Source organism: Doryrhamphus excisus, linkage group LG20, assembly GCF_037039965.1.
Source record: "Doryrhamphus excisus strain RoL-2023G ecotype Guam linkage group LG20, RoL_Dexc_Guam_v1.1, whole genome shotgun sequence".
NCBI lineage: Eukaryota > Metazoa > Chordata > Actinopteri > Syngnathiformes > Syngnathidae > Doryrhamphus > Doryrhamphus excisus.
In genome coordinates, this window is record NC_136376.1 from 12,420,366 (window position 1) to 12,430,762 (window position 10,397).

Below are 10,397 nucleotides of genomic sequence, written 5' to 3' on the forward strand. Positions count from 1 at the left end.
GGAACAGAACAAGGGCACCAGGATATGACAAATTTGTTACACAAGTCATTATAAATACTGTCCAGGTCATATGACCTTTGACCTCCAAACCACCTTGTATCAGTAGGACTTGTCTGCTAGTACCATACACGCCTTTTTGCTTTTCTACTCAACTTTGCTAGTATTTATGATGAATTTTTTCCACAAATCATTAGCAATAGCTTCCAGGTCATATGACCCTTGACCTCCAAAGCACTTTGTATCAGTTGGACTTGTCTGTTAGTACCGTAAAAGCCTTATTACTTTGCTACACAACTTTGCTAGGATTTTATATGATTTTTTTACACAAATCATTACCAATAGCTTCCAGGTCATGTGACCTTTGACCTCCAAACCACTTTGTATCAGTAGGAGTTGTTTGCTAGTGCTATACACGCCTTTTTGCTTTGTTGCTCAACTTTGCTGGGATTTTATATGATTTTTAAAAATGAACTATGATCAATAGCTTCCAGGTCATGTGACCTTTGACCTCCAAACCACCTTGTATCAGTAGGAATTGTCTGCTAGTACCATACACACCTTTTTGCTTTTCTACTTAACTTTGCTAGGATTTTATATGATTTTTTACACAAATCATTAACAATAGCTTCTAGGTCATGTGACCTTTGACCTCCAAACCACTTTCTATCAGTAGGACTTGTCTGCTAGTACTATACACGCCTTATTGCTTTGTTACTCAACTTTGCTGGGATTTTATATAATTTTTCGAAATGAACTACGATCAATAGCTTCCAGGTCATGTGACCTTTGACCTCCAAACTACTTTGTATCAGTGGGCTTTGTCTGCTGGTACTATACACGTCTTTTTGCTTTTCTACTTAACTTTGCTAGGATTATATATGAATTTTTTACACAAATCATTACCAATAGCTTCTAGGTCATGTGACCTTTGACCTCCAAACCACCTTGTGTCAATATGAATTGTCTGCTTGTACCATATACGCCTTTTTACTTTTCTACCTAGCTTTGCTTGATTTTATATGAATTTTTTACACAAATCATTACCAATATTTTCCAGGTCATGTGACCTTTGACCTCCAAACCACTTTGTATCAGTAGGACTTGTCTGCTCGTGCTATACACGCCTTATTGCTTTGTTACTCAACTTTGCTGGGATTTTATTTTATTTTTTAAATGAACTATGATCAATAGCTTCCAGGTCATGTGACCTTTGACCTAAAAACTACTTTGTATCAGTGGGCCTTGTCTGCTAGTACTATACACGTCTTTTTGCTTTGCTACTTAACTTTGCTAGGATTTTATATTATTTTTTTACACAAATCATTACCAATAGCTTCTAGGTCATGTGACCTTTGACCTCCAAACCACCTTGTGTCAGTAGGAATTGTCTGCTAGTACCATACATGCCTTTTTACTTTTCTACTTAGCTTTGCTAGGATTTTATATGAATTTTTTACACAAATCATTACCAATAGCTTCCAGGTCATGTGACCTTTGACCTCTGAACCACTTTGTATCAGTAGGACTTGTCTGCTAGTATCATACACGCTTTATTGCTTTGCTATTCAACTTTGCTGGGATTTTATATAATTTTTTGAAATTAAATTCTATCAATAGCTTCCAGGTCATGTGACCTTTGACCTCCAAACTACTTTGTATCAGTGCGCCTTGTCTGCTAGTACTATACACGTCTTTTTGCTTTGCTACTTAACTTTGGTAGGATTTTTGATGATTTTTTTACACAAATCATTACCAATAGCTTCCAGGTCATGTGACCTTTGACCTCCAAACCACCTTGTATCAGTAGGAATTGTCTGCTAGTACCATACACGCCTTTTTGTTTTTCTACTTAACTCTGCCAGGATTTTATATGATTTTTTTACACAAATCATTACCAATAACTTCAGGTCGTGTGACCTTTGACCCCCAAAGCACTTTGCATCAGTAGGACTTGTCTGCTCGTGCTATACACGCCTTTTTGCTTTGTAACTCAACTTTGCTGGGATTTTATATGATTTTTTTACACAAATCATTACCAATAGCTTCCAGTTCATGTGACCTTTGACCTCCAAACCACCTTGTATCAGTAGGACTTGTCTGCTAGTACCATACATGCCTTTTTGCTTTGCTACTTAACTTTGCTAGGATTTTATATAAATTTTTTACACAATTCATTACCAATAGCTTCCAGGTCATGTGACCTTCTACCTCCAAACCACCTTGTATCAGTAGGAATTGTCTGCTAGTACCATACACGCCTTTTCTACTCAACTTTGCTAGGATTATATATGAATTTTTTACACAAATCATTACCAATATTTTCCAGGTCATGTGACCTTTGACCTCCAAACCACTTTGCAACAGTAGGACTTGTCTGCTAGTACCATACACGCCTTTTTGCTTTTCTACTTAACTTTGCCAGGATTTTATAAGATTTTTTTACACAAATCATTACCAATAGCTTCCAGGTCATGTGACCTTTGACCTCCAAACCACCTTGTATCAGTAGGACTTGTCTGCTAGTACCATACACGCCTTTTTGCTTTGCTACTTAACTTTGCTAGGATTTTATATAATTTTTTACACAAATCATTACCAATAGCTTCCAGGTAATATGACCTTTGACCTCTAAACCACCTTGTATCAGTAGGAATTGTCTGCTAGTACCATACACGCCTTTTTGCTTTTCTACTCAACTTTGCTAGGATTATATATGATTTTTTTACACAAATCATGACCAATATTTTGTGTAAATGTGTTACAAAGCGCCACAATTACATTGTAAATGTTTAACCCGCTCCACTCACCGTATTCCTAGATACGCATGCTTCAAATGCTTGACATACCTAACAAATACCAAGCCAATAAATCCAAGTTTTCATATACTGTGTGCTTTAGGTATCTCATAGTAACTGATAAAGCAGACAAAAAGTATAATATCTTCGTTCGTCTGAAGTCCTGTGGCAAAAAAACCCCGCAGCGTCACATATTTTTGGTTTTAACTGAGCGTGCGCGCTCCCGCGAGGTGGATGCAAAATCCGGCAGGCATGCAAAACTCGGCACAACACCGGCAGGCATGCAAAACTCGGCACAACACCGGCAAGCATGCAAAACTCAGCACAACACGCTCTCGCGCTAGCATATGACGACAGGGGACCAGTCTACTTGCGCTAAAATTTGACTGCGTCCCGCGGTTCGAACATACAGACATCGACATTTTCTGGTTTTCAAAAAAGCGTACGTTGATGTCTTAACCCCCTCCCCCCTCGTACGGTTTGTACGCTTGTGAAAATGTTGAAAATTATGGATGGCCCCTTAGCAAAAATACCAAACTTTTTTCCAAGTCATAACACGTAGAAACAAATTCAGCAGGGCCGCTACGGTCAGCGGTACAGTCGAGGAGAATGGAGTTTTAGAGCTGAAGCTGCATTCAAGTAATTCATTCATTCATTCATTTTCTACCGTTTTTTCCTCACGAGGGTCGCGGAGGTGCTGGAGCCTATCCCAGCTGTCTTTGGGCGAGAGGCGGGGTACACCCTGGACTGGTCGCCAGCCAATCACAGGGCACATATAGACAAACAACCATTCACACTCAAATTCATACCTATGGACAATTTGGAGTCACCAATTAACCTAGCATGTTTTTGGAATGTGGGAGGAAACCGGAGTACCCGAAGAAAACCCACGCATGCACGGGGAGAACATGCAAACTCCACACAGAGATGGCCGAGGGTGGAATTGAACCCTGGTCTGCTAGCTGTGAGGTCTGCGCACTAGACCGCCGTGCTGCCCCATTCAAATCATTCATTCATTCATTTTCTACCGCTTTTTCCTCACGAGGGTCGCGGGGGTGCTGGAGCCTATCCCAGCTGTCTTCGGGCGAGAGGCGGGGTACACCCTGGACTGGTCGCCAGCCAATCACAGGGCACATATAGTCAAACAACCATTCACACTCAAATTCATACCTATGGACAATTTGGAGTCACCAATTAACCTAGCATGTTTTTGGAATGTGGGAGGAAACCGGAGTACCCGGAGAAAACCCACGCATGCACGGGGAGAACATGCAAACTCCACACAGAGATGGCCGAGGGTGGAATTGAACCCTGGTCTCCTAGCTGTGAGGTCTGCGCACTAGACCGCCGTGCCGCCCCGTTCAAATCATATAAACTCAAATTAAATGCAGCATTTCATACATTTTGTCGACAACTATTATAGCTGCTATATGTGTCACAAATTATAAAGATACTTCTTTTCTAACTTTCTTGTGGCATTGTGTGCTTTTGCTCCTTTTTCACTTCTCTGCTGGCTGTCGAGCCAATATCTGTGAATGGACCTCTTGTGTGAGGAAATTAGCATCCCTGAGATGGTGCATGCTCCAGTAGGCCTCAAGATGGTGCTGCAGGAGAAATAAAGATACAATGAATTGTTTCATCACTGGTGTCTAGAATATGTCCATCATTGTGACACCTGGTCACGGAGTAGTCACTAAATATTGTGCAAATAGTGACATTATAAGTTTTATGTGTACACTAGTATCTATCACCTTCTCCAGCTGAGCTTGATGCGATGCCTGATCATGGATTGATGTGCCTTCCTCCTCCAGGATTCCGCTCTTCTGAAATCTGCCTGTCGATTGACATTGTCTGGGGAAACAATCAGCCTGTCCAAAAATTAAAGACATGATTCCCAGCTTTGTAATATCCATCTACCAATCACACACCCACGTGCCAACCTGACATTGTGTTCTTGCAATGTCCAACACATTTAGCATTCAGTGTCTCTCAAATAAAGAATGCACAAGATTTAAAAAATGTATTTTAATCTCTTCTTTTTGAACTTGTGGAGTCCCTCAACAGGTTAGTTCGAGTTTTACAGCTTGTCCCCATTGAGGAGGGTTCTGTTTTGTTCTACCCACAGGAGCTGTTTCAGGCCCAGGATTTATCAGTACCGTTGCCACAGTAATAGTAGCGCACTGTCTCTGTGTGTCAGCGAGGTGCCGGAGGCAATATCTATCTACGCTTACACTGACACTATCCATCAGTTGAGGAACAATACGGCTGTCCTATGGAGTACTGCAGCAGACTAATAGATCTTGACAATGCATGCAATTCCTGACCCAAAAAGTGCACCCAGAAAAGAAATGTGAGGGAATTCAGCAATGGTAAGTATTGGTATTGCACCTACTAGAAGTGAAAATGAAAGAATTGGAGCTATAACAGCATCCATACTTCTAGTAAGACTTTCTACAATATGTCTGGGTGTTCCCAATTCATCCCAAATGTGTTTGATGGGCTTGAGGTCATGGTTCTCTCATGCCTTTATGAACCCAATGCCTTGGTAAAACAAAGAACTAAGATGCTAATGTATTGATTCAATGTATATGAGTGTTATGATGCCTTTGTCAACCCTCTAGCACAGTGAATAGCACAGCGTCAAACCCCCAGCGGACAGCAATGAATACCAGTGTTGTGAGGAAAGGCCTATAAACAACAGCACAATAGAGAAGGGTTACACAACTTCTGCAGTCAGATGATAATATCAGTAGACCCATAGGGGGCCCAAGTTCTTGGTACAACTGTGTACAACCATGATGTCAGTCTGCATGCATGCTACAATAAATCCACTTTGTGTGTCTGTGATGTCATTTCAACACATGACATTAAATCTAACAGCATGTTTGTTCAGCACCACTGGAAGAGCTACCTTACACACAGTCCTTACTGTTTCTGACATAATGAAACAGTAAATGGTAGGACAGTTGCATTCATTCATTTTCATTCATTCTCTACCGCTTATCCTCACGAGGGTCACGGGGGTGTTGGAGCCTATTCCAGCTGTCTGGACTGGTCGCCAGCCAATCACAGGGCACATACGTATAGACAAACAATCATTCACACTCACATTCATACCTATGGACAATTTGGAGTCGGCAATTAACCTAGCATGTTTTTGGAATGTGGGAGGAAGACGGAGTCCCCGGAGAAAACCCACGAATGCACGGGGAGAACATGCAAACTCCACACACAGATGACCGAGGGTGAAATTGAACTCGGGTCTCCTAGCTGTGAGGCCTGTGCGCTAAAAACTCGATCGCCATGCAGCCCAGGACAGTTGCAGTCCTACAAAAAATAACCAATTTCCATTACACTTGAATTGACCATGTTGGATGAAACCTCACCAAAATGTAGTGGGACATTTTGGTGAGGTTTCATCCACCGAGTCACTGACATGCATGTTACCATCTACCTATTAGATAAATAAACCCAACATTCCGGTTTACTATTAATCAACTCAACTGAAGGTTCTTTTTACAATAGTGTATGTGTCCACACTGTCCCAGATTAGTGAAAACATTAGAGTGAAAACATTGTAATACCCAAGACACACCTATGTGTTTAGTACACCATACTATAGAATCAGAAGCCGATTTCCAAGTCTAGACTTAAATATAATACACAATATTAAGATATTATTTTGGTTTGTCATCAAAGCTCACTTCTGGTCACGTGACACTGATGTCATCGTTTTAAAACCACAGCAGATTGCTGGTCTATATGGAAAAAAAAGCGCTATCATTTGAGGATGTTCCTACTCTGCAGGCCATTTTCAAAAAATACAATTTCAGCCAGAACACCGTTTCTGTGTGAGTGGGAGGCTGAAAAGATAATGCTGTTTTGTCCTGACAACATTTCAGTCGTTAAATACTCATGTACTGCTAGAACAACAACAAACATTTTTTGGAAAGCTGAACATTTCAGTCACAAATATAACCACAATAATGACGCCTACCATTGGTTGCACACAAACACACACATATTGTGACTCATTGTGGTACATTCAAGTTATATACCCCGGGTTACTTAGTGACACGGACAAATACATGAAGGTTAAAATACACGTTTTTGACACTTCAAAGTGAATATGTCTGTTAAGATTAGACATAATTTTCTTACCAAAGAGGCTTCTGCACATAACAATCTTTGTTGTCAGTTCAAAGATGTCAAAGTTGCATGAATTTGTTTATCTTAGGTTTGAACAAGGAGTACTTTTGCATACCTATTGATTATTGTACACACTGCAGGGCTCGACAATAACGATGTACCGATGGCCCGGGGCAAGTTAAAACAAAATTCGGGCAAGTAAATCTAATCAGTGATATTCCCGTCGGGCAAGTGCACTTTGGCATGCCATACTGCCAAGAGTTTTTTTTAAAGCGGTTCTTGTTGGGTGTTGGTAAAACACGGACTGCGTAATACCGGTGGTAATTTGCAAAGCAATCCTTGCAATGGACCAATCAGAATCGTTTATTTAGACCGCGGTCCGTAATCCACAGTCCGCGTTTTACCCACACCCGTTGTTCGCGATCAACCAATCAGCGATCGTTTCACTACGAAAACATCCATCATGGCGTCGCTGCCAACATCGTCTAATTCTGAAGGAAACAGCAAAAAGTGATGAACCTCTATCGTTGCATGGTTTTTATTTCCAAGGCAGCATGAAAAACAACTTACTGGCCTGTTGCAGACTTAACTAACTAGCTGGGCGCACGGCAACCGAACTTCTCCTTTTTCCCCTCTCGTTCCTCTTCTTTGGTCCCAAAACGCCCGCTCCAAGACCGCGAGCTGAACATGACTGCCCCCCAGCGTCCATGCATGAAACTACAGCCCGGAATACAACACACACGCAACGCTACAGTATTATTTATTTTATTATTTTATTTATTTGAGATTCTCATGTGATGCCACAAAAAATTACATGATATCATTATGGCAGTCTTTTCATTTTACATGGGGCAAGTTCGGGCAAGTAGTTCTCACCTTAAGGATTCCCTATGGGCAAGTCATTTTGGTTTTTAATGTAGAGCCCTGCACTGTAAAGAAAATAGAAATGTTGCAGATGCTCTCTGGAAGTGAGGTGCAGCATTTCCTTAATACAAAAAGTCTAGAGGCAATTTTCTGATGGCGATCAGGCACCTGGCCCAGACAGTACACTGGTCAACACTGCTTAACAGGAAATCTAAGAGGCTTAGTTTGTAAACTAATGCCCACATGGCCCAAGGTAGCAGCTACATTGGCAACAAAACGCCTTTGATATGCTACCAAAGTGTAACAAACACTACTCACACATTCAGCTTTCAGTTGAAAGTTCAAGACGGACGAAGTCCTGGTGAACTTAACCTGGCCTTCTGTGAACATATGTACACGTTCAAGTGTTTAATGTTTCTGTACTTTCTGAACTGACTGCTGAGCTCTTCCAGTCTCTGTTGCAACCTCCTGATAAAACTCTTAGCTCAGTGGCCATTTTCACATGAGAACATCCCATTTGAGGATTGTTTAAATATCAATTTTGTTTTGTTCAGCTCCTTGGTAGTGAGCAGCAATCTATGCAAAACGTTCTGAAACAGTGAACAGTCGGCTGTGCATTCAAGTTTAGCGAAGGTCAAAGTTAGTTCACCTGTAAAGGTCGTAGTGCACTTTAGGCTGATGTGACATTTCACTGGAAAGCCGTAAAATACAGCATCATGGGACATCCAGAGGCACAATCAAGTTGGTAAAAAGCTGTGTGGACAGTAGAAAACGTTTTACTTCAAATGGCATAAAAATGACAGTGGTCAGTACAAATATTTAGTATTAAATACTGTACAGGATAGAAGGGAGGAAAAAAAAATTCAGCAGCATTAAACCCAATTGTTGGGGTTATTTAACGTAAAGTCATCTGACTGAAAATAAAAACATGTCATGTGCAAAAGTCACTGAATTGAAACTTCCAATAAATGATTCAAAAGGCACAGAGATTAAAGTCTTTCAAATCATCCAGGAAAGTATTCCACCACAAGTAGGCTACAAACATTCCTCGGTTTCATTCCAGGAAATCAATGACTTGAGCATTGCACTGCAGCAGGTCAGTGCACATTTATGAGGATGAGTCACTGATGGCTTGAGTCCAGCTGTCAGCAGCCTTTAAGGTGCGGTAGTGAACTAAGTTTGTCGACTTTCCCCAAATCTGCGGCATTTTCGACGCCCTTGAGCCACTCTTTACACTTCCTTACTACAGTCTCGTCCACGTCTCCGTCCTCCTCCTCGTACTCCACATCGTCATACTTATACTGGTCGTTCAAAAGAGAGATTTTAACGATGGCTGTGATGTCCTGATGCTCCGCCTCTTCCACTTTAGACACCTGCGCGCCCTTGGAACTACCGTGCGTTTTTTTTGAAGGGAAGACGCGCCTGTGCCGAAAGTCTGCAGACGCACAGCATTTCTGCTGCTTCGCCAGCATCTGTTTCTCCAGGTTTCGCTTCTGGATGACCAGGATGGCTTCCGGAGTGAGGCTGAGCGTGAACTGAATCTCCTTCTTCCCGTCATCATTGCCTGCAAGGAGTCTGCCGGAGTCCACGGAGGATGAGCGCCTTATTCCCGATGAGACTTGAGCTTTGGTGGTGAGCTGCCAGGAGCATTTTTCTTGCACCTCCTGGCCACCACTCTGTGAGGGGGACTTGGTCTTCTCCTGCTGTGCCCTGCGCCCCAAATTCCTTAAATTCGCTGAGGTCCAAGATGAGGTCTGCTTTTCCTTCACGGTTTCCCTCTTGTCCCCACTGACGGGGGGCACTCCACTGGCTTTCTTTTTCCCGAAAAACTCCCTTCCAGGAGAGGAGATCTTCTGATGGAGGCTGATCGGCGGGAAAGGCATTTTCTTCAGTATGTAAAATGTAACAAAAGAATGTGCAAAAAGTGCTGCTTCAGAGTGGACGCGAGTAGCATCATCCACAGGAGTGCACCTGTTGTCCACAGCACATAAACTGGGAATTATGCTGAGGACACGCACAGTCCACGCCTTTATGTTGGCGCTGGTGAGGGGGCGTGGTCAGGAGAAACGCCAGACAAAGACACGGGGAGGAGGCGGTGATGTCACAAACTATTAACTTCCGTTGAGAGATACCTCACACACGCAACAAAGTATGAATCATACATGCGCAAAAGCACTATGAGTGGGATCTGCTTGTTTTCTGCTGCTGTCACGTTGCAAAATAGAAGTACTGATCCGATACAAGGGCTTCATAGAAAATTATGCAATTTTAAAGACAAGGTAGCTTTGGCCTCAAATATTTTTAACGTCAAGTCTGGATGCATGAAAAATATTAAAAACAGCCCCCAGTACAGTTCTACCCAAAATATCCGCCCCTCCCTTTTCCCTCGTCCTATTTATGGTCATTAAAATATGTCAATGCATTGGCATGTCAACCACAGGACACATATATTTAAAATCTCCAATTAGCCTAACATACATGCTTTTGGGTGAAGCCAAAGTATAGTATATTGGAACCCAGATGTCCTGACTGCAAGGAAGACATGTTAGGCACTACACTGTACTGCTCCCACTGCAAAATCCAAAATGT

The 10,397-nt window shown here is 42.0% G+C and overlaps 1 protein-coding gene across 1 annotated transcript; it reads right to left on the reverse strand.

Moving 5' to 3' along the window:
• Positions 1–7,409: 7,409 nt before the first annotated feature.
• On the reverse strand, positions 7,410–10,081 carry prr18 (proline rich 18). Its single transcript, XM_058058527.2, has one exon. The coding sequence runs from the start codon at positions 9,689–9,691 to the stop codon at positions 8,954–8,956; it is 738 nt and encodes a 245-aa protein (XP_057914510.2). The 5' UTR covers positions 9,692–10,081; the 3' UTR covers positions 7,410–8,953.
• Positions 10,082–10,397: the final 316 nt, after the last annotated feature.

Bases quoted from the DNA above. Each gene is read 5' to 3' on its own strand.
- prr18 (XM_058058527.2), bottom strand. From the start codon at position 9,691: ATGCCTTTCCCGCCGATCAGCCTCCATCAGAAGATCTCCTCTCCTGGA.